This window comes from Rhinoderma darwinii, chromosome 10, assembly GCF_050947455.1.
Source record: "Rhinoderma darwinii isolate aRhiDar2 chromosome 10, aRhiDar2.hap1, whole genome shotgun sequence".
NCBI classification, from domain to species: Eukaryota; Metazoa; Chordata; class Amphibia; order Anura; family Rhinodermatidae; genus Rhinoderma; species Rhinoderma darwinii.
The window spans coordinates 16,305,324-16,330,809 of record NC_134696.1 but is presented as its reverse complement, the minus strand read 5'-3'; the positions used below and the strand labels follow the sequence as shown (position 1 = coordinate 16,330,809).

Sequence of the window (25,486 nt, the reverse complement as noted above, 5' to 3'; positions counted from 1 at the left end):
AAGATCAGACTCAGCTGTGAAGGGAACACAATTGTGGGAATGCCATTTACCTGGAGATGCCAAGGATTTCCATGGGCACATGCATCGTGAAGGCAGCCCATGGAGTTCATGGAGAATGGTGGCCCCATTCTGGTTGCAATGAGCACAGTTTCCGATGGGAGAAGTGGACTTGTACAGCTCACCCTTCCATAGAGACTTCAATCTTGGAGGATTGTAAATGTATGGGGACGCGTCTGATGGTCACTTTGATCTCCTTGAGGACAAGGACTAACAAGCATTAGATATTCCTGACCTGATGTGAACCTTCACCAGAAAGAGGGAGAACATTATGACTTCCACTTTGAGGACCACTTTTCTCTACGTTCTGGACCTTAATAATGTCTTCAATAAGTTTTTGGTTCCCATAACTGTCCATCATTTTTTTATTCAAAAGTTTTACGGGGTAGGGAGTGCTTATCTATGGATAAAGTATTGTCGTAAAGTCCAGACTCATGACTACTATGTGACCCATCCAACTTCTCACAACAAAGAATTAATTGCATCTACTTCACCCCTCCCGACTCATCACATGGGTGGAAACCTCAATGTATAGACATCAGATCTTCCTCGCCCTCTCTTCCAGTCCGTCAGTCAAGGAATTGCCTCCAGTGAAGGACAACACACTGACCATTGTTCATTTCCATCAGTGATGACGTAAGGAGCCTTAATAGCATTTAACAAGCTTTTCCCCTCTCTCCATACGATTTTCTTGCCCCTTGGGCCAATTCATTACCCCTTGTTTTCAAACAATGCAATCCCTCTGTAACGGTCAGTCCTGCACAGGTTCTCACCACCCAATAGCAAGGAGTGTGGGACCAACTGGCTGGAACCTCTCTCTCCAAGAGACCCATAGAAGTCTACCTATATGGTGCATACACCCTGTGTCACAATCAGAGCCGATCTCAGTGTGGTACTGACTGGCACAGGTGCCATGAGGGGCACCCAGTAGTCACTTGACCAGTCACTAGATTACCAGGGCAATGGTCTGGCCAGCTCTGACGTGGTCACACAACCACTCAGCATTGCCCCATGCAACGCATGCAGATGAGTGAGGCCTAGTACCGCAGCGTGTGCTGCATACCGGAGGTAATGAATCTCCCGCTGACGTACATAGAGCCGTGTAGACTGCGATCTTATATCGCTCGGTGTAACTGAATTTTATTCTGTCTTAATTTGCTGCTCGTCAAACACAATTTATTTTGCCATTAGGCTTTGTCTATAAAGCTCTTAAAGTTACATTATCCTCCCAGGAGCCCCGACAGGTCGCTTGTTGTTGTTTGTCCAGGTGTTGATTTTTGGAAATCCGCCAACACATCCATTTCTCACAGCGGCAATGGAGAAACTAAATCACCGGCGAGTTCATCCTGCGTGAAGCTGCGGGACCGGCAGTGCTCCAGCTGTTGAGGAACTATAAGTGACAGGATGACAACAGCGAGGAAATGTAGAGAGATACTGTGGTAAAAAGTGAAATGCCTGCTTTATCTATCTATCTATCTATCTATCTATCTATCTATCTATCTATCTATCTATCTATTTATTTCATATCTATCTATCTAGATACAAAAATAGAATCCAGCAGCACAGGCTTAGGCCTTATTCACACGAGCGTATTTCACGTCCGTGCTATGCGTGTTAAAACAACGGACATCACACGGACCTATGTAATTCAATGGGGCCATTCAGACATTGTGTTTTTCACGCAGCGTGTGTCCGCTGTGTGAAACTCACTGCATATCCTATTCGTGTGAGTTTTTCATCACGCACCCATGGATGTCAATGGGTGTGTGAAAATCAGGGACAGCACGCGGACGCACATCAGACGATTCATGCAATAGTTGTTAAAGAAATGATGAGAAAAATACTGCGTTTGTTATGCGCGCAAAACGGACACGTTCATGTGAATAAGGCCTTAAATGAAAGGGGGTGCACGCCTTAGGGAACTGACCACTGTCCCTCTAGACACAAAGCAGCAAATCGGCAGCACTCACAAAGGCTCGAAGTGAAAAAAGAGGGGCCTTTAGTGACCCAAAAAGTGCAACGTTTCGGCTCACACAACCTGAGCCCTTCTCCAGCAGTTTGTTAGTGGTTCACGCACGTATATAAAGGATGAGCAAGTGAATAAGCAATTTACAATCATCAGTGAACAATCAGGCAAAATATCAAATACAGTTCATATAGTGGATGCCTGAAAGCGTTCCAGTGAGAGGGCGATACACGTTACAATTCTGCAGATATGGCATATAAATAGACCTGCAATATCCCTCATAGTATATATAGTGTAGCGTCTGTTATATGATAATGAGTGATACAGCGCACCCGTGCTTATATAATGAATATACAGATGAGGAGGCCTCACATATGATCCAGCATGGCGGGAAGTGTTTACTATGGGAGCTCGCCCAACATCGTTACTGGGGTAATGCACCTGTGCAGGGGAGAAGCCAATGGGACATTGCTGTGTTGATGCTCACATGTGCGCACATGTGCAGAAGAGTGGAAGAATCCACGGCGGCCATCTTACTAGAGGGCAAGTGCCCATACATGAGTGAGGGAGTGTTTATAAGCGTCATAGCAACCTTCACTGGTCTCATGAACAGCACACGTCCAATGGCCAGGCTGTGAAGTTAACCCTGTGTGTGCCTGCACACAGTGCTGAGACATGTCTAGAAGTATAAGGCTGGATTCACACAAGCACATTACGTCCGTAATTGACGGACGTATTTCGGCCGCAAGTACCGGACCGAACACAGTGCAGGGAGCCGGGCTCCTAGCATTATAGTTATGTACGACGCTAGGAGTCCCTGCCTCGCTGCAGGACAACTGTCCCGTAGTGCAAACATGATTACAGTTTACATCATCCGTTCAATAAGGGACTTACTTCAAGTGACACACGTGATATCTGTAAAGATAAAAAAAATGTGTGTAAGTCAATTGTTATAACAATAACATAAGAAGAAATTTCTATTTACAATCTAACAAAGTGTACGGATGACTAGTAAAGGGAACCACGTGTAACGGGGCAGGCGGGGCCTAATGTACATCACCTACAATGTATTCTGCGTTTAAGCCATTTGGTTTTAAAGTATAGAGTCTGCTGATCCATTGTAATTCCCTGGTCCTCAGAGACCTGGCCCTGTCACCGCCGAGACGTGGTCTAGGGACATGGTCAACAAGCCAAAATTTTAACTGGCGCTCAGTGTAATTGACTTCTGTGTAGTGTTTAGGGACTGGCAGATCTAGGCGTTTTTTGATGATTGTGTAGCGGTGCTGATTGAGGCGGGTCTTGACTTTCACCCACATATAACAGACCGCAAGGGCATTGTAAATTATAGACCACATGGTCTGAGTTGCAGGTAAGGAAGTGTTTGATGGGGTATGTCACCCTCGTTATGGGATGTGTAAAGGAACCCCCTTTCACCATTAGGTTACAGTTAATGCAGCTTAAGCAGGGGAAACAACCCATTTGGGTCTGGAGAGGAAGGTCTGTGTGAATGATCTTTTTAAACCCAGGTCCGATCTGACCAATCTATCCCTAATATTGGTAGCTCGACGGTATGCCATAAGAGGGGGGTTGGCTAGTTCTAGAACAATTTTAAGGCAATTGCAAAGCATTGGCCAATATTTCCTCAGCACCCGTGATATGTCCACACTATAGTCCGTGTAGGTGGAGATAAATGGTATACGATCAGCTGTCTCATTACTTGTTTTGGGGATCAAAAGATCCTCCCTATCGAGATTGTTCACTGTCATTTTATGTTTTCTGAGGAGATAACCTGGGTAACCCCTATCCTTAAATTTGTCTATAATGACATCGAGTGTGTTCCATTTTGTCCTCCTCACTGACTATTCTCTTGGCCCTCAAGAGATGACTGGACAGCAGAGAATTAAGCATTTTGCGTGGGTGACAACTGTTATAACGCAATAGGTTATTTTTGTCGGTAGGTTTGATGTGTAGTTCAGTCGTGAGTCATGATCTACAATTCGTACAAGTGCATCAAGAAACTGTAAGTTGTCCCTGGTATGAACCATGGTGAATTTTACAGTGGGATCAATTGTGTTAAGGTACTGGTGGAAGATCAGCAGATCCTCCACGTTGCCAGTCCAGATGAGGAACACGTCGTCTATGTATCTCCACCACCTCAGAACTTGTCTGAAGTGGTGGGACACATAGACAGCGGTCTCCTCCAACGTACGCATATATGTAGCTTACGTGGGTGCTACATGCGAGCCCATAGCGGTGCCTTGCGTCTGCATGTAAAACTAGTCACGGTAGAGAAAGTTATTACATGTAAGCACTATGTGTAGCAGCGAAAGTAGTAAAGTCTTACATTGAGTAGACATGTCAGTGGTATCAAGCATACTTCCCATGGCTGCCAGACCTCTGGTGTGGTCAATAGATGTACAGAGAGATACGTCAAAAGAAACAAGAAAATAATCACTATTGGGGAGCAGTGGTGTCTCCCTCAGTTTAATAAGGAAGTCAGTGTTACCCCGTATGTACGAGGAGGCTTCTGTAGTGAAACTTCTAAGAACCCTATCCAGGAAAATAGCAATGTTGTTAAAGATGGAATCAGTGCCTGATACAATCGGGCGTCCTGGTGGACTGGTCAGGGACTTATGTATCTTGGGAAGTACATACAGAACAGGTGTCCTCGGGTGTATAATAGTAAAGAATTTGTATATATCCTCATCAATAAGGTGCGCCTCTGGCCGGGATAGAGGTTCCGGGGGCGTCAGCTAAAAAAGAAGAATCCTCTGGAGGAGATCTTTGTAAAGTATTAGGTCTGCGGCGTCTCCTATTGTCTCCCATCTATCTTCTCCTTATCTATTGTCCTCAAAATGCCAATTATAGATAAGTCCCCTGGTGTAGTCATCCGCGTCTCGGTTCCACTTCCTCCTCTTTACCTCCTCAAGCTCAGTTCTATATTTTTGCAAATACGTGGTTAAACCAGTTATAAATTTGTCAAAATCTTGTGCTGGTAAGAAGGAACATAAAGCAACCTCGGTTGTACTCAGACTGGATGTAACAGTGGCTATCTCCTGTTGTTGGAACTCTATATTGAGTAATATCATGTCCAATGCGTACTTGTTAGAGATTTGTTGAAACTTTGTGCAAAAAGTAGAATTTTGAGAAATAAGATTTGGCCTTAAATTAGACTGCATACCTCTCGGTATCCGTTTCGCCTTGTAATACTCTCCCAGGGTAGTATGGTGTAATCGTGGAGTTGTTAATCTTTTGGAATCACATATTGATCAAAATGTGCAGAGTAGGTTCCTACCTCATAGAGGTCGCCTTGTCGTGGCAGGTGGGCTCACACAATTTGATTGAAATATGCACTAAGAACCTCCCAATTGTAAGTAGATTTAGCAGTAATGCATATTTATTTATATTTAGCAGTTTAGGTGGCATTAGTGTTCGCAGAGTTCTGTCGCCATTTTCTTGTGTTCTCTATCTATCTATCTCTCTCTCGTATCTATCTATCTATCTATCTATCTATCTATCTATCTATCTATCTATCTATCTATCTATCTATCTGTCTCATATCTATCTCTCTCTCACATCTATCTATCTATCGATTTATCTATCTATCTATCATCTATCTATCTATCTATCTATCTATCTGTCTCATATCTATCTCTCTCTCACATCTATCTATCTATCGATTTATCTATCTATCTATCTATCTATCTCTCTCATATCTATCTATCTATCTATCTATCTATCTATCTATCTATCTATCTATCTATCTATCTATCTATCTATCTATCTATCTATCTATCTCATATCTAATCTATCTATCTCTCATATCTATCTATCTATCTATCTATCTATCTATCTATCTATCTATCTATCTATCTATCTATCTATCTATCTATCTATCTATCTATCTATCTATCTATCTATCTCATATCTATCTATCTATCTAATGTTTATTGATCCATCTATCTATCTATCTATCTATCTATCTATCTATCTATCTATCTATCTATCTATCTATCTATCTATCATTCTATCTATCTCATGTTTATTGATCTGTCTGTCTGTCTGTCTGTCTGTCTATCTCATCTATATATGTCTTGATCTCATATCTATAGATAGAGTCATACGAGAGAAATGAGATCTATCTAAACAATTGTCTAATATATATTTATCTACCTAATTAATCATCTATTCTATCTAGCTATCAGTCCAATGTCAGAAACTATGGGAATTATTTCCCATCTGAGTATTGCTGCACATGCATATATATATATTTATATACACCTGTTTCGAGCAAAGGAAAGAGTTTGCGGCATGCAATTGAATCCTAGACATTACGATCTTTGTTTATAGTCAAATTGCTATTGATAATTGTTGCATCTATTGCGACCATGATTGTGAAATTGTAAATTAAGTTGAGGAAAAAGACAGCAGTGTTTCCTGCCAATTCTCAATGTTCCATGGCCGCACTGACATCTTCCGCACTCAGATATTTATAGCCCGGAGGATCACAGTGTTAATGAGTGAGAACATGGCTCAGAGGACATTTGGCATCAGACGACTACATGGAATCTCTTGAAGTTTGGAAAAATTGAGTTTGTTAGTCAGGAGTAACCTTGCTATTTTGGATGACAATTAATTTAAGAACTGACAAATTATTAATGTCCTCCATAATTTATATTTCATTTCTCTGTTTACTACCCCATTGTTTTCAGTAAAAGCAGCATTAAGAGATAGATAGATAGATAGATAGATAGATAGATAGATAGATAGATAGATAGATAGATAGATAGATAGATAGATAGATAGATAGATAGATAGATAGATAGATAGATAGATAGATAGATAGATAGATAGATAGATAGATATAAGATGGATAATAAATATATGATAAATAGATAAGAGAGATACAGACAAACACTACTCCTAAAATACCATGTGCTACTGGAAGATGCTTGCCTGGAGTTACTGTTTCAGGCTGCAATCTGCATTTCTTCATAAATTTTTAAACCCCCTAATATTCAGTTTGGAAACTGCTCCTAGTTCCAGACTATTCTCATGTGGACGTGTCCCTCTCAGTACTACATGTTGGATGTGAGATTTGTAACTCCAGAATGCTGTTGCTTTCACTACTATTCATGTATCAGCACAGCTCTATCCCTGTACTGTTTTCTCTCCTCTACACTGATAGGCAGAAAAACGTAGCTCACCTGGCTCTAGTAGTATTGTTCATTAGCTTGTAGTCAAACATCCACAGGTGCACGTCCTCCCTCCGTGTATAAAAGTTACAAGTCCAAAATTAAAAAGTCCGCACTCTATGTGTAAAGGATTTGCCTGACACAGCTTCTGTGTCGACGCCCGTGGTTAATCATCTTGCATCTGTGCCTAGGTCTGTTAGAGTGACTCGATCTGCTACCACTCAGGCTGGGAGGCTGAGGAGTGGGAGAACCTATCACAGCCTGGCCAGACGGTTCTAGCTCCCGCCCTTGGTCTATGTATACCTTCATTTGCTGCTTGTCCTTTGCCTGTGATTCTCTCTGGTTCCTGGCTCTGCTGTTCCTGCTACTTACAATTGACCTGCTCCATATTGACCCTGGCTTGATTGACTAACTATTCTTCTGCTCTGCTTTTGTTACCACGTACTCTCCTAGTTTGACTCGGCTCGTTCACTACTCCTGTTGCTCACGGTGTTGCCGTGGGCAACTGCCCCACTTCCCTCTCTTCTGTGTACCCTGTCTTGTGTTGTCTGTCGTGCACATATTGAGTGTAGGGACCGTCGCCCAGTTGTACGCCGTCGCCTAAGTAGGCAGGGACTGAGTTGCGGGTAGATTAGGGCTCACTTGTCCGTCTCCCTACCCCGTCATTACACTAAGTAGAGAAAATTATATGTTGGATTTCATAATAATAATGTAAAGGATCTGCCAGGCACAGCTTCGGGGTTAACTCCCATAGGTAATCAGTCTACACCTGAATCTACGTCTCTGAGACTGACTCCTTCTTCCACCACTCAGGATGGCAGGCTTAGGAGTGGGAGAGCCTATCGCAGCCTGGCCAGACGGAGCTAGCTCCCGCCCTCTGTCTATTTATACCTGCCTTTCCTGTTCCTCCTTGCTTGTGATTCTTTCCGTGTGGTTTCCTGGCCCAGCTACAGCTCCTAACTATTTGATCCTGCTCCATACTGACCCTGGCTTACTGACTACTCTTCTGCTCTGCGTTTGGTACCTCGTGCTCTCCTGGTTTGACTTGGCTCGTTCACCACTCTGTTGCTCACGGTGTTGCCGTGGGCAACTGCCCCATTCCCTTTGCTTTGTATTCCCTTGTATGTTTGTCTCGTGCACTTACTGAGTGTAGGGACCGCCGCCCAGTTGTACCCCGTCGCCTAGGGCGGGTCATTGCAAGTAGGCAGGGACAGAGTGGCGGGTAGATTAGGGCTCACTTGTTCGTTTACCTATCCCTGTCATTACAAATAATAGGAATAATAATAATAATAATAATAATAAAACCAACATGACATGGAAAATTTAAAACAACTGTTTATGCGTTTCAAGCATTAACTGTGCTCTTAATTATAACCTATTTTAACAAAACTCCACACAACATTTATGAAAAAATCCCTAATCAAATGATACCAGAGTGCCTTGTATGTTACATTATCACTGTGGTTCAAAAGTCAACACTGAATGATTATTACCTTACCGTATATAAAATACAAATACCGCAATAAATGCATAGATATAATGAGTCAACTTATTGACTAATACAAAAGAGATCTGAAAAACTTTTACTACAACGCCTAATGAAATGTTCTAATACTACAAAGCAAATTACTTTGTGCAAACACAAGGAATTTAATAATGCAACATCAGTTCCCTTCCCATATTTAGACCAGTAGGAAACTGGTATGTGATATTTTTATCTACACTCAGTGCCGGACTATTTGATCTCATCTCTAATCTGAAAGCCTATATGATTCTCCCTCCCCTGTGTGCTCCCCCCTATCTACAATTTGAAACAGTTTAGCTTGCGTGTTCTGCTCTACCCTGAACACTTGGATGCTTTCCCCCCTCTCCATACTCTAATCTTACGTTTCTGCTTATTTATCACATATCTTATTCTGATGACCTCATGTGATGACTCCTGACAAATGCTAAAGATGCAATTAATCATCTCCACCTCCCAAATTGATCAAGTGAAGAAATTGTCATCCACTTCACACATCTGCAAACGGTTAATGCTTACGAGACATCTTTATTGTGACACAGGTCAGCAGAACATTGATAATAAGTGTCTAAAAAAACGGCCGAGCGAGCATTCCCGAAATAGAAATGAGACCGCATAATGAAAACATCACCTCTTCAGTGTGGTCTTTCAGTGTCATTCTGTCTATGAAATGCAATCACTGCTTTATGAGTGTGGAATTACCCACAATGCCCTGTTCTTGTGGAAACATTGTGTAACCACTAGTGAGGTGGGAAATGAGCAACGCTCTATGTGGAAATATGTTTGCTGAACACTTTGTGGTTTGTATATAATCCTGCTAAGTAGATTTGATACATTTTAGAAAAAAAAAAAATATGTAGAGATATTTTTGATTCTTTCCATCCCAAAAACTGACAAATAGAAGAGGAAAAAAATATATAGTAACCCTCATGCTGATTTATACTACCCAGCTCCATGACTTGCAAGGAGGTCTGGTACCCTAGTCTACTTTATCTTCTCCCCCTTTCCATGCCTTGTAGGAGAGTGGGGTGTTGGCATCATTGGGCAAGTCCCCCCACTCTTTGGTTATTTGGATCTTGTTGAAAGGATCCCTGCATCTATTCATGCCATTTATAAGAAAGAGAGGATGGAGACATCTTGAACTAGGGTCTCCTTTACATTGGTCGTTTTGCCCCAAAGGAGGCTTTAGGGGCATAACTGAAGTGTCCTTTGTGGCAGAGGGTCCTTTGGCACTCCTCATGCATCAGGACCTGCGTATGACTGCTTCCTCTGAACCCCTTATAGCAATGCCTCTAAGCGGGCCATGTGGTCCATTTTGCATATTTTCTAGGCACAGTTAGACATATATTAGGATGACTTCTGGAGAAATTACCCCAAGATCTAAGATCTAACTGGATAGATCTTTCGATAGAAGAGGACAACTCTAGAAAATATTTTTGAATTTGGGATTTTTGGAGGAATTGTTTTTAAATGTTTAAATGGGTACCTAGGCCGGATAGAGGGGAATGTAAATAAATCCTATCTAACATTGAGAGATATTTTGTGATTTGGATCTGTGTCCTAGGATTGAACTGTTCTGCCACAATGGACATGTTCACTGTTCAGCTGTAATTTTTTGCTCAATCCTCTGGAGATTAATAAAAGACGTTATTTACAACCCCTCTTTAGACTTCTCCTGCTTGATACAGCTGTGTTCCATGATTTCGAGTTTTTACCATTATGTCATAAACAAAATTTTCCCCAAAAAAATTGTATTTGTGAAATTGTTCTGCTACTTGATTGTATGATCCTGTGTCCATTAGGACAAGTATCGCTTGTCTGTAGGATGCAGTTTCCCAACACATTATGGTGTAACGAACACAGTCCCAGAGGTGCGACTTTGAGCCGCCCCATATCCCCAAGAGAGTGCTGCGTTCAACATGATCCGCGTCCTCAGGACACAGATCCGATTGAAACTCTCCCCTAACCCTTTTTTGCTGATTGCTGTGCCCCAAGACCCCAGTACCATATCAGGCCCGACACACAGGGTCTGTGTCCTGGTGCATATAAGGTCCTGACGCTAGGCAGCATCAGGACTTTATGTGATGCATCGCTTACAACTTCCTATTGCTGCCCGCCATCGGGACCCTCTATGCGCCGCGGCACAGAACTTGTTTGCCAGGGCCTGATGTGGCAGGGGGTCTTGTATGTCTGGCTCTGAAGACAAAAGGAGCATGAGGGACTATATACAGGAGTATGTGACACATAATAGCATTATAAGTGACAACCAGCAGTTTTACTAAGGACAGAAGTTGTCAAACCAACCGGATTTGTTTTTATGAAGAGGTGAGCAGAAGCCTAGACAGAGGGGCCGCTGTGGATTTAGTGTTTTTGGACTTTGCAAAGGCATTTGACACTGTCCCTCATAGACGTCTAATGGGTAAATTAAGGACTATATGTTTAGAAAGTAGAGTTTGTAATTGGATTGAGAATTGGATCAAGGACCGTATCCAGAGTGTTGTGGTCAATGATTCCTACTCTGAATGGTCCTCGGTATAAGTGGTGACCCCAGGGTTCAGTGCTGGGACCACTATTATTCAACTTATTTATTAATGATCTAGAGGATGGGATTAATAGCACTATTTCTATTTTTGCAGATGACACCAAGCTATGTAGTAATGTTCAGTCTATGGAAGATGTTCATAAATTACAAGCCGATTTGGACACACAGTGTTTGGGCGTCCACTTGGTAAATTAGGTTTAATGTAGATAAATGTAAAGTTATGTACCTGGGTACAAACAACCTGCATGCATCATATGTCCTAGGGGGAGCTACACTGGGGGAGTCACTTGTTGAGAAGGATCTGGGTGTACTTGTAGATCATAAACTAAATAACAGCATGCAGTGTCAATCAGCTGCTTCAAAGGCCAGCAAGATATTGTAGTGTATTAAAAGAGGCATGGACTCGCGGGACAGGGATGTAATATTACCACTTTACAAAGTATTAGTGAGGCCTCATCTAGAATATGCAGTTCAGTTCTGGGCTCCAGTTCATAGAAAAGATGAAAAAATACAAAGAAGAGCAACGAAGCTAATAAGGGGCATGGAGAATCTAAGTTAGAAAGATTAAAATAATTAAACCTATTTAGCCTTGAAAAAAGACGACTAAGGGGGGGACATGATTAACTTATATAAATATATTAATGGCACATGCAAAAAATATAGTGAAATCCTGTTCCATGTAAAACCCCCTCAAAAAACAAGGGGGCGCTCCCTCCGTCTGGAGAAAAAAAGGTTCAACCTGCAGAGGCGACAAGCCTTCTTTACTGTGAGAACTGTGAATCTATGGAATAGCCTACCGCAGGAGCTGGTCACAGCAGGGACAGGAGATGCTGCAAAAAAGGCAAAGATCATTTCCTAGAACGAAAAAACATCAGCTCCTATGTCAATGTGTAGAATTTAGATTCATCCCTTTTCCCGTCCCTTGGTTGAACTTGATGGACATGTGTCTTTTTTCAACCGTACAAACTATGTAACTATGTAACTATGTAACTATATAACTCTGCAAGGAGTGGTGATTAAATGCTTTTTTTTATGTATGATCTGGAGGTCCATTCAAACATGTGGCATAGGGCCCAGCACAATGTAGTTAAGCCCATTTCTCTAGAGACTGATGAGATCTGAGAGACATCCAGGACAGGAGAGACATTAATGCTGTATTTAGCTCCCAGACTACTATCTACACTGTACATTGTAACAAACCCATCAGCTGTGTGAGCAAGGCTAGGATAGGACTGATTTTTTTTTCAGCCTTTAAATTCACTAGTAGCTAGCAGAGATCTTGAAAAATGTGAGAAACGGGGAGTAGCATGATATATATTAAAACATCATATAGCTTTTCGTTATGGAATAAAATACCTTTATTCCAGCAACAATAGGACCCAAGATGCTGGCGTTTCAAATTTTATGGATTATGTACAGGGTTAGAAAAACATGGGTGCTTTCTTCCATAAACAGTGCCACCCATTTCCATGGGTTCTGTCTGGTATTGCAGCTCAGCACCATTAAAGTGAAAGGGATTGAGCTGCAATACCTCACACAACCTGTGTACCAGTGTGGCGCTCTTTTTGGAAGAAAGCAGTCATGTTTTCTTAATCCTGCACAACCCCTTTAAATGTTAACACAAAATCTGCTGCTATAACTTTTTTGTAATCAGAAGAATTTACAAATTGACCATCCTTCTTGTCCACATTATGCTGCAGTCCTATGTTGGAGCAAGTACCCTATTATCAGATTTTTTTGGTTTATCGTACACTGGATTAAAAGAAATTCATACAAGATTGATTAAGCTTTATTTCCATAAAACCGAACAAGGGGTTAATTACTTTCAGTTAACACCTCATTAGGTTCCCTCCTAGAGAATATTTCGGGGTCTCTCGGTCTTTTGCCCCTGAACTCTTGCCCCTAAACCTTTGGACTCCAAGCTGTGGGTCTCCAGCTTTTGGGAAACTACAACACCCAACATGCCCTGTCAATCGCGGACTGTCAGGGCATGCTAGCAATTGCAGTTTTCCGACAGTTGGAGACCCACAGGTTGTAGATAATTAATCCAAGAGGTCACTATTGGTATTAAAAGTCAAAAATATTTGAGGGCTCAGATATTCAGATTTGTCAGTCCGGACCGTAAGTGTATGTTCACACTGCTTATTTTCAGCCGTTTTTCAACAGCTCCGTATTTTACAGCCGTTTTTTGTTGTGCGTGTGAACATAGCCTAACCTTCCCCCTCATTAGAGGCTACTACCTCATTACACTACTGCATTAACACGAGGATCTTTTCTTCTCTGGGTTTGATTAGTTCACTTGAGGTCACTTTTTTCCGACGAGCAAAGACGACTTCTTTAAGATCTGAAGTGTTTTTCAAAAGGAATTTTTTATGTTCCGCAATCACTGAACATCCGAGGTTTTTGACACATAATGCTATTTCTCAGTAGTTCTCTGTAGATGAAAACACAAAAAGATTATTTGGACAAGACAACTCATGGTAAAATGTTCTAAGTGGAAGTCGATGTAATAGAGCAAGGGTGGCCACACTGTACCCCAGGGGTTTCTTTCTTGCAGCGTCCGACTACACAACCGCTGATGGATGTATCTGCTATGTGTCCGGCACAATATTATGGTCAATTCTGGGTGGCTGGTACTATAGTATGAGGCATTCTGTTCGATGTTATTACTGTCCTGGCACTAGGGTCGTTCGGGCCCTCCGTATCTTCTCCCTTAGTGAACCCAGGGAACCCCAGTCCGATGCTGCACGACACTTCTATTTGGCACTCAGGCTGAGAACACTGGATATTCTTCATGTTATAACTAAGGATACTTTTTGGGAGTGTGGTCAGAATAATAATAAGTGGGGCATCCATTTCAAAAATTTCCACCATTTCCAAAAATTTGACAACTCTGTAAAATACCCTAGGGAATGTTGAGGTAATAAAGTTAAGGGGTCCTCCAATCAGGACCACTCTCTTTAAGCCAGAACTTAGAGGTGCATCGGGTACAGTTCTCTGTTCTGGTAGATCGCCACATCTGGTGATCGTTGAATGTCAATTGATCTGTTATAATTGGCTAAAATTCATCACAGAAGTCTAGAACATATGGCTATGATTGTGTCCATGGTCCATGATTAAAATTGAGGATCTGTTTTGTTTTTTTCCAGAAACTGTCCATGGACTGTGTCTGATATTGCAGCTTGTCCCCATTTAAGTGAATAAGGGTTATTTGCAAAACCGGATACTGGCAAGAGTGGTGTCGTTTCCAGAAAAAAAGTTGACATTTATTATAATCCTGGACATCTTTAAGGTGTCCATAAAATACCCTTATATGCTTGTCCGGATGACAGGTTCCCTTTAAGGACCATCAAGAAAGTTGTAGAATGAGAAAAAGGAGACTTACCATGAAATTTAAATTGTAGAACTGAAGATGGAAAGCGTTCAGCAGAGTCTAGTTATTTCTGTTTTTTTAGTTTGCACATTTCGGCATTCGAGCGCTTGATCTGTCATTAAATACAAGATACGATTCAGTCACGTGATCCTGTCAATATTGTCAAGTATGCAGAACGCTGAACTACTCTGCTCGTTAACTTGACCCCACTTAATGGACTTAATGGCTAACAGCTGGGTAACACGTTCACATCAGAAAATACGTTTCTTAGAAATTATTACAGGACAATCAAGTGCAGAGAAATCTTAGCACCACTCCTAGGTTAAAAACCTAAGTATCTACAGGGGCACTCTCACAGACAGGAGCCCACATTTACAAAGCAACCTCCGCCAGTTTTTGGCATAAACTGCACATAAAATCAGCGACCTTTCTCATCACTAGCAAAATTTAGAAAGAAAAATGGGCGTGATCTCCGAGGATACGTAGTTTAGACCACATTTATTAAGAAAATTAAGGTAAAGGCACAATTTTTGACTCAAATCTACACCTTCACATAGCAGGTGTAGATTTGATTTTCTGCCTTTCATTGAGTTCCATTTCAATAAATTTGGTGCATGTGTGACTCCAAATACCTCCCTTACTAAGAGACGCTAGTCAATGTGGGCCAAGGCATGGACTAGGACAACCATAAAACGGGACAGGTATTAAAGCAAAATGTTCTTGCTTTTTTATGGACTGTAGACCCTATCATGAACCTGTATGCCCATAAGAGCCTCCATGAGACACCATATCCTGCCCTCAATGCAATGCCTCTGTAATATGCCAAACAAGGTGCAGTATGGGCCCATAGCAGTCTAAGAGCACTGCATCACGGATCCATATAGTAGGGATGCATAAAACAGCCTTGTGTATGAGCCCTTATAGTACTGTCATCCTTTTGGGCCCCCTGCGACACAAGGGACCAGGTGTAACTTTAGAAACTTCCTCCCAATAGCTAACCCTCTGCTACAGTCTTTTCAAAAGTTCCAGATTTAACAAGTGGGGTCATTCTACATATATTTGCCCCAAATTTATTGCAACCTCATCCTAAAATGTCCTACTTTGGTCCATGGACATGTAAGCTTTGCCTATTTTGCTTATGCTAAAGAACCTTGGTTTGGACAACCCCATCTCACTAACTATAGGGAAGACCAAGGATTACAGGGCACCGATTGATGATGATAATAATATATATTCATTGTTTTCACAGTTCAGAGCTGACGGACCTCCACTAGCTCTAAATCCCCTAGAGGGCATATAACAAGGGGTTGTCTAAGGGTCCATATCATGGAATTGCTGTCTGCACAGATCCTGTAGGGAAGCATACAGAGTCCCTTTGGGTCCACAATACTGGTTGTGTATGTCCGTGTGCCGCTGTAAGGCACCATATTCTTTTCTTGAAGCAGAGGTGTAACTTGAGACACTTGGGCCCCAATGCAAAATCTGTAACAGACCCAGTGTATTTTTATGTGGTAGAGGCTCTCTTGGGCCCCCTCGGGGCTCATGTATGACTGCTAGCTCTGCACCCCCGATGTAGGCTCATGATATAATATGGACCAATATACATCTATGAAACTGTATTATGTGTATGGAGCCACACAGATCTGTATTATGCTCATGTGATTTAGACATAATAGTAGTATTATATTTATTTAAATAAATACATTTAATTAATTTCTTATTTTTATTATTATTTTTGAATTCTCCATCACTAACAACTTTTTAGTAAACTATGAACAAACTTTTTTTTTTTCCCCTACAGTAGAGCGTACCTTATTTCTCCTTAAACACCTCCCTGCAGCTTAATCATCACTTTATTTCATAATGGGTCTTAATGGGAAATTTTTATTAAACAAATAATTTTTTGCAAAATTCACAATGGACTATTAACCCCTTCCCGACATACGCCGTATATATACGGCGCTGTCGGGAGGTGGTTCCCGCAAAGCGCCGTATATATACGGCGCAGTGATTGTGCGGGCTCAGAAGCAGAGCCGGCACTATCACTGCGGGGGGACAGCTGTATTATACAGCTGGCACCCTCCTGTAACTGCCAGGACCGGAGCTACTCTCCGATCCAGCAGATTAACCCCTCAGATGCTGCGCTCAATAGAGCGCAGCATCTGATAGGTTTTCACCCGATCGGCAACCCAGTGATGCAATCGCTGGGTTGCTGTGGCAATCGGCGCCGGAAAATGGCGTCCGAGTCTGCCTTGTACGGGAGCCGATGAGGACCCGCCTGCGGCGAGTCCTCATAGGCTTGCTGTCAGTGAATAACTGACAGCGCTAATACACTGCACTTCGTATGTAGTGCAGTGTATTAGAGTAGCGATCGGGGCATCAGGCCCTCATGTCCCCTAGTGGGACAAGTAAAAAAAGTAAAAAAAAGTAAATAAAAATGTGGTAAAACAATAAAAACACACACATTTCAAATAAAAATAAAGCTAAACTGACTTTTTTCCCATAGTAAGTATTTTATTATGGGAAAAACCGTAAAAATAAAAAAAACTATACATAATTGGTATCGCCGCGTCCGTAACGACCCAAACTACAAAACTATTATGTAATTTATCCCGCACGGTGAACGCGGTAAAAAAAAACCATGAAAAACAGCGCCAGAATCTTTGTTTTTAGGTCACATCTCCTTCCAAAAAATGCTATAAAAAGTGATCAAAAAGTCACATTTACTCCAAAATAGCACTAATAAAAAACGCCAATCCGTGCCGCAAAAAATAATCCCTGACACCGCTTTGTGCACGCAAAAATAATAAAGTTATGGGTCTTAGAATATGTCGACAGAGAAAACAAATGATTTTATAAAAAAAGTGATTTTATTGTGCAAAAGCCGCAATACATAAAAAAAACTATATAAATTTGGTATCGCCGTAATCGTATCGACCCGCAGAATAAAGCTAACATGTAATTTAGGGCGCACTGTGGATGCAGAGAAAAAAAAACAATAAAAAACTATTCCAGAATTGCTTGTTTTTGGTAATTTCCTTTACCAAAAAATGAAATAAAAAGTGATCAAAAAGTCGTATGTGTTCTAAAATGCTACCAATAAAATCTACAGCCCGTCTCGCAAAAAACAAGCCCGCACACCGCTCAATCTACTGAAAAATAAAAAAGTTACGGCACTAGTAATGCGGTGATGAAAAACATCTCAATGCGCAGGCCGGAGCGGAACATTCCTTCAGTTTCAGGGCCCTAGTATTTAGGAACTAGAAAAGGGCAGGGACATAGCACATCCGCTGGAAGCGAGGGTGCCCGTATTATACCAGCACAAAACTTTCCCAGTAATATTTCCCAAACTACGAAGGAGAAAAAGTCCCCAAAAGGTGCAGAGCGTTACAAAGGAGGGATAAGAAAGAAAACCGTTTATCAGTGTGACGCCGGCCTGCGCATAACGGATCGCTTCACAGCGTAACACACATCTATGGATAATTGTATTATTTACCCCATGATTATACCCTTCTATTATGCCCTGATGTTCTCCGCACAGATTACATATACCCTGATATACTCCGCACAGATTACATATGCCACCACATTATAAACGGAAATACCAGCAAAACCCCAAACAGAACTATTACCAAGCAAAATCCATGCTCAAAATGGCGGTCTTTCCCTTCTTAGCCCTACAGTGTGCCCAAACAGCAATTTATGGCCACAAGTAAGGCATTACCATGCCCGGGAGAACCCGCTTAACAATTTATGGGGTAAGATTCTCTAGGGGCACAACATCTTGTGCGGTGAATGGGCAGATCAGTGGAGAAATTGCAATTTTCACTTTGCACCATCCACTGCGTATTCATTTCTGAAAAACACCTGTGGAGTCTAAATTGTCACTACATCCCTTGATAAATGCCTTTAGGGGTGTAGTTTCTAAAACGGGGTCACTTTTGTTTGGTACATCAGGGGTTTTGCAAATGCAACATGGCATCCGCAACCCATTCCAGCAAAATCTACGCTCCAAAAGATAAATACCGCTCCTTTACTTCTGAATGCTCCCATATATGTAAACAGTCGATTATAACCACATATGGGGTGTTACCGTACTCGGGAGAAATTACTTTACAAATGTTGGGGTGCTTTTTCTTCTCTATTCCTTGCAAAAATGAAAAATGTGTATCTAAAACTACATCTTGTTGGAAAAAAAAAATATTTTTCATTTTCATGGCTTAATTCTAATTAATTCAGCAAAAAACCTTTGGGATCAAAATTTTCACTATACCCCTAGATGATTCCTCAGGGGGTGCAGTTTCCCAAATGGTGTCACTTTTGGGGTGTTTCCACTGTACTAGTACTACAGGGGCTCAGCAAATATGACATGACACCCAGAAACCATTCCAAAATCCAAATGGTGCTCCTTCCATTCTGAGCCCTACAGTGTGTCCAAACAGATGTTTGTGACCACATGTGGGGTATTATTTTACTCGGGAGAAGTTGCTTTACAAATGTTGTGGTGCTTTTTCTCCTTCAGTCCTTGTGGAAATGAAAAAAAAATACCTAAACCTACATTTTCTTTGAAAAAATGTAGATTTTCATTTTTACGGCCTAGTTACAATAAGTTCTGTAAAAAACCTGTGGGGTAAAACTGCTCACTCTACCCCTAGATAATTCCCTCATGGGGTGTAGTTTCCAAAATGGGGTCACTTGTTGGGGGTTTCCACTGTTTTGTCCCCTCAGGAGCTTTGCAAATGTGACATGGCCTCCGCAAACCATTCCTGCTAAATTTGAGTTCCAAAAGCCAAATGGCGCACTTTCCCTTCTCAGCCTCGCCGTGTGTCCAAACAGCCGTTTATTACCACATGTGGGGTATTGTTTTACTCGGGAGAAATTTCTTTACAAATTTTATGGTGCTTTTTCTCCTTTAGTCCTTGTGGAAATGAAAAAAAATTAGCTAAACCTACATTTTATTTGAAAAAATGTAGATTTTCATTTTCACAGCCTACTTGCAAAAATTTCTGCAAAAAACCTGTGGGGTCAAAATGCTCACTATACCCTAGATAATTTCCTCAAAGGGTATAGTTTCCAAAATGGGGTCACTTGTTGGGGGTTTCCACTGTTTTTTCACCTCTGGGGCTTTGCAAATGCGACATGGCCTCCGCAAACCATTCCTGCTAAATTTGAGCTCCAAGAGCCAAATGGCGCTCTTTCCCTTCTAAGCCCTGCCGTGTGTCCAAACAACTGTTTATTACCACATGTGGGGTATTGTTTTACTCGGGAGAAATTGCTCTAGAAATGTTGTGGTGCTTTTTCTACTTTAGTTCTCTTGGAAATGAAAAAAAATTAGCTAAACCTACATTTTATTTGAAAAAATGTAGATTATCATTTTCATGACCTAATTCCAAAAATTTTTGCAAAAAAACTGGCCGGTCAAAATTCTTGCTACACCCCTAGATAAATTCCTCGAGGGGTATAGTTTCCAAAATGGGGTCACTTGTTGGGGGTTTCCACTGTTTTGTCACCTCAGGGGCTTTGCAAATGTGACATGGCCTCCGCAAACCATTTCTGCTAAATTTGAGCTCCAAGAGCCAAATGGCGCACTTTCCATTCTAAGCCCTGCCGTGTGTCCAAACAACCGTTTATTACCATATGTGGGGTACTGTTTTACTCGGGAGAAATTGCTCTACAAATGCTGTGGTGCTTTTTCTACTTTAGTTCTTTTGGAAATGAAAAAAAATTGGCTAAACCTACAATTTATTTGAAAAAATGTAGATTTTCATTTTCATGGCCTAGTTCCAAAAATTTTTGCAAAAAAACTGGCCGGTCAAAATGCTTGCTACACCCCTAGATAAATTCTTCGAGGGGTGTAGTTTCCCAAATGGGGTCACTTTTGGGGGGTTTCCACTGTTTTAGTTCCACTAGACCTGTTCAAAGCTGACATGGTGCCTAAAATATATTCTAATAAAAAGGAGGCCCAAAATCCACTAGGTGCTCCTTTGCTTCTGAGGCCGGTGCTTCAGTCCAGTAGCACGCTACGGCCACATGTGGGATATTTCCTAAAACTGCAGAACCTGGGCAATAAATATTGAGTTGCATTTCTTGGGTAAAACCTTCTGTGGTACAAAAAAAATGGATTCAAAATGAATTTCTGGAAAAAAATAATGAACTTTGTAAATTTCACCTCTACTTTGCCTTAATTCCTGCGCAATGTCTAAAGGGTTAAGAAACTTTCTAAATGCTGTTTTGAATACTTTGAGGGGTGCAGTTTTTAAAATGGGGTGACTTATTGGCGGTTTCTAATATCTAAGGACCTCAAAGCCACTTCACAACTGAACTGGCCCCTGTAAAAATAGCATTTTGAAATTTTATTGAAAATGTGAGAAATTGCTGCTAAAGTTGTAAGCCTTGTAACGTCCTAGAAAAATAAAATGATGATCAAAAAACGATGCCAATCTAAAGTAGACATATGGGGGATGTTAGTTAGCAACATTTTTGTGTGGTATAACTGCCTGTCTTACAAGCAGATACATTTAAATTGAGAAAAATGTTAATTTTTGCAATTTTTCGCTAAATTTTGGTGTTTTTCACAATAAATACTGAATGTATCGGGCAAATTTTGCCAGTAACATAAAGTCCAATGTGTCACGAGAAAACAATCTCAGAATCGCTTGGATAGGTAAAAGCATTCCGGAGTTATTACCACATAAATTGAAACATGTCAGATTTGAAAAATGAGGCTCTGTCAGGAAGGTCAAAAGTGGCCAAAGAGGGAAGGGGTTAATGTGCTACTTGACAAGCGTAGATAAACAGAAAATAATCTTATCACGATGGGAAAAGGCTTCTGAACGTGCAGCTGTGCAATTATAGATTGTATGACAAACACTTACTGCTTGAAGGGCTTTTAACAGCAAAATTGATGCTCGACTTGTTTCCAGCAGCTGCCTGTCTTCCTTTCTGTATTTCTTTTAGTAACAGTACAATAGTACATAGCAGTTTGGGAATATAAAAATAAATAAGACGAGTGACGGTAGAAGTTATGGCCAATTCTTGGGCTAAATTATTACAATAGAAACAGAAGGAAAAATAAAAACAGATGCAGTACCGCATGTTGTCCACCGGAGTTGCTGTAGAGAAACCTACCAAACACAATACAAGATTGTGGTACATCATATTTTAATGTACGCTTTCTATTTTAAAGAACACCCCCACCCCCCTAAAATCAATAAACCTCTAATAAATATGAATCTTTATTAGTCTCCCTCTATTGTCATGTTGTTAAGATTCTATAAATAAAAATTGAGCAGACTAGATGGAGTTTTTGTTTTTTTCAGCAGCCACTAGTCTATGTTTTAGCTATTTTTTAGTTATATATTTTTTTTGCAATAACAGAATAACGTTTAATATAGCCGCCATTTCTGTTTTCACCCTCCTTTCCCGTATCTGCCTAGTTATTCTGCAATACAGGAGCGGGATTAATATTATGGCTTTAGGTTATTTCCATCACAGAAAGTATAGGCATACTGTAAGGATATCTTATCACCCTCTGATAAGTAGGGGTCTGACCTCTGGCACCCCCACCGATCCTGAGATTAAAGGGGCAATTTTTCAGTGCAGGGAAAACAATGAAGAGGGCACAGCGCTAATCCAGTGGCCCCTTTATTCTCAAGATCGTCGGAGGTCCCAGATGTCGGACCGCTACTGATCAGAGGGTGATGACATATCCTAGCGATATGCCAAATAACCCTTTAATAAAGGCAGGAAATTCAGGGTGACAATTTTTGAGTTAAAAACCATTATGGTTGCCACCCAGGTTTCTGAGAAACGGATAAAACTAAAAAATGTCTGAATAGACCCTTTAACAACTGGACTCAAGAAAGTCACTGCCACATCAAGAACTTGAGGTTTTTAATTTTTTCTTTTTCTTTACAGGTTGCAGGACAAGAAGGAGTTGCCTTGACTCAGGAGAACGATCACGACAAGGCTCTGAATTATTTTACCCTGGCCATAATAGCCAGCAATAATAACCCGAAATACCTCCGCCAGCGCGCCACGTGCCTTCTTCACATAGGAGAATACCACAGGGCCGTCATGGACATGGACAAAGCCATCCAAAGACACAATGCTAATGACCTGAAGACACAAGTGGAGGACTTCTGCTGTAAGGGCTACGTCCTGCTATTACAGGAGGAGGATGAAGCTTCCTGCAGACAGTACACGAAGGCTCTAAGCCTGGACAGCTCATTCGCTTTGTCAGCCATCAGCAATACGCCGGGAAAGCCGAGGTTGGCGCAAATATTCAGTCACGTTTCACAGAAATATTATGAGCAGAAGCTGTTGGAGGAGTCGTGGAAAGTGACTGAATGTGGATTGTTGATTGATGAAACCAATCAGGAGATGAAGAAACTAAAAGCCAAAATTAAAAGAGAAGCGTCAGGATGTATTGTCCATTAGGGTTAATCTAACATAGAAAAAAGTGAATGTAACATTAAAGGAGAATTCTCGAACTATAGAAAAATTCTCCAAGTTTTTCAGGTTAATTATCTTGTTCATAGGGGGCAGTAGTTAGCACTGGCGTTATAAAGATATTCAGCTTAGTTTATACAGACAATAACTGAAGGGGCTTGATAAGGGACAACCACTTTTCCCAGATTTAAATACATTCAGGGCATTTGTGTTAGGGGGTACCGAGATAGCAGTCGCACCCAGACCCTTGAGCCTGAGAGGGCCCAAATGTTTCTTCCACATAAGGAGACACCAGTATTATAAATTGCACATGGCAGGTAGAGGGCACTGTTACAGATTTTGCACTGGGGTGCAGAAGCGCCTCTGGTTGTCACTTCCCTTCCCCCACTTCTCTTGGTAGCTTGTACATAGTGTATTATTCAGCAGGGGGTGACATGAGCAAAGGAGAAAGCTCCATCCCAGGTAAGAAGAAGACTTGCACATAACTTAAACTATGCACACAAATATAAATACATTGCTTTACCTATGAGGGCATATTGACACCCCCACTCATGATCTTCACTTATGATATATTTGAATGAACCATGTGTAATACTATATTTATTATGCAGACACTGGGCAAGCAGGGAATGTTGGGAAATTTTAGCTCTGAAGACTGCAGAATTTTATGCAGCTCTGGAGTATAATACAGGCTGTAACTCAGGATCAGTACAGGATAAGTAATGTAATGTATGAACACAGTGACTCCACCAGCAGAATAGTGAGTGCAGCTCTGGAGTATAATACAGGATGTAACTCAGGATCAGTACAGGATAAGTAATGTAATGTATGTACACAGGGACTCCACCAGCAGAATAGTGAGTACAGCTCTGGAGTATAATACAGGATGTCACTCAGGATCAGTACAGGATAAGTAATGTAATGTATGCAGACAGTGACTCCACCAGCAGAATAGTGAGTGCACCTCTGGAGTATAATACAGGCTTTAACTCAGGATCAGTACAGGATAAGTAATGTAATGTATGTACACAGTGACTCCACCAGCAGAATAATGAGTGCAGCTCTGGAGTATAATACAGGATGTAACTCAGGATCAGTACAGGATAAGTAATGTAATGTATCTACACAGTAACTCCACCAGCAGAATAGTGAGTGCAGCTCTGGAGTATAATACAGGATGTAACTCAGGATCAGTACAGGATAAGTAATGTAATGTATGAACACAGTGACTCCACCAGCAGAATAGTGAGTGCAGCTCTGGAGTATAATACAGGATGTAACTCAGGATCAGTACAGGATAAGTAATGTAATGTATGAACACAGTGACTCCACCAGCAGAATAGTGAGTGCAGCTCTGTAGTATAATACAGGATGTAACTCAGGATCAGTACAGGATAAGTAATGTAATGTATGTACACAGGGACTCCACCAGCAGAATAGTGAGTACAGATCAGGAGTATAATACAGGATGTCACTCAGGGTCAGTACAGGATAAGTAATGTATGTACACAGTGACTCCACCAGCAGAATAGTGAGTGCAGCTCTGGAGTATACTACAGGATGTAACGCAAGATCAGTACAATATAAGAAATGTAATGTATGTACACAGTGACTCCACCAGCAGAATAATGAGTGCAACTCTGGAGTATAATACAGGATGTAACTCAGGATCAGTACAGGATAAGTAATGTAATGTATGTACACAGTGACTCCACCAGCAGAATAGTGAGTGCAGCTCTGGAGTATAATACAGGATGTAACTCAGGATCAGTACAGGATAAGTAATGTAATGTATCTACACAGTAACTCCACCAGCAGAATAGTGAGTGCAGCTCTGGAGTATAATACAGGATGTAACTAAGGATCAGTACAGGATAAGTAATGTAATGTATGTATACAGTGGCTACTCTTTTCATGTTAATACTGGTTGTACTAGGCCTTTATCTATTTACAGGGTATGTACTATATATGATGTAATATTTACATGTACACACAATTGTAGCAGATTACAAACCTGCTGTGTAAAATATAAACTATTAAAATATTAAGTATTCATTTAAACTTCCTTTAATTTGTGTATTACTAACTTAACAGTTGCATTAAAATGGAAAAAGTCAGGGGAATGTCAGAAAAGTGGCATCAGTGCCATGAGACCCATAGTGACTATGGAAGCCAATCTTGCCATGATTGCTGCCAAACCTGCCATGACTCTGTGGACACAATATCACGGTGCCGTGCCATGATTGGCTGCCAAGGTCATGCAACTATTAACACAAAACTGCTCCCCTGCGTTTTACACAAGGACTGGCGCCGGAAAAAATCATATTAAAATCTGTAAGTATCTTTGAAATACTTTTGTTTTTCTACACAAAGCATAATA

General features: G+C 41.1%; 1 protein-coding gene and 2 long non-coding RNA genes across 4 annotated transcripts in view; 1 reads left to right on the top strand and 2 right to left on the bottom strand.

The window, feature by feature from the left end:
- TTC34 (tetratricopeptide repeat domain 34) overlaps positions 1-25,075 on the top strand; it is a 63,443-nt gene extending 38,368 nt beyond the window's left edge. The window contains exon 7 of the mRNA XM_075839394.1: positions 22,573-25,075. Coding sequence (XP_075695509.1) covers positions 22,573-23,094 — 522 coding nt within the window. The 3' untranslated portion in view covers positions 23,095-25,075. The remainder of the gene's footprint in view (positions 1-22,572) is intronic.
- LOC142661804 (uncharacterized) lies at positions 1,212-2,560 on the bottom strand. Its single transcript, XR_012850821.1, has 2 exons — positions 2,465-2,560; positions 1,212-1,447 (listed from the first exon to the last, which is right to left on the bottom strand). It is a non-coding gene; the product is annotated as an uncharacterized LOC142661804 (long non-coding RNA).
- The window catches only part of LOC142661805 (uncharacterized), a 113,755-nt gene continuing 102,942 nt past the window's right edge, over positions 14,674-25,486 (bottom strand). For both annotated transcript variants that reach the window (XR_012850822.1, XR_012850823.1), the window contains exon 3: positions 14,674-14,767. This is a non-coding gene — a long non-coding RNA (uncharacterized LOC142661805). The remainder of the gene's footprint in view (positions 14,768-25,486) is intronic.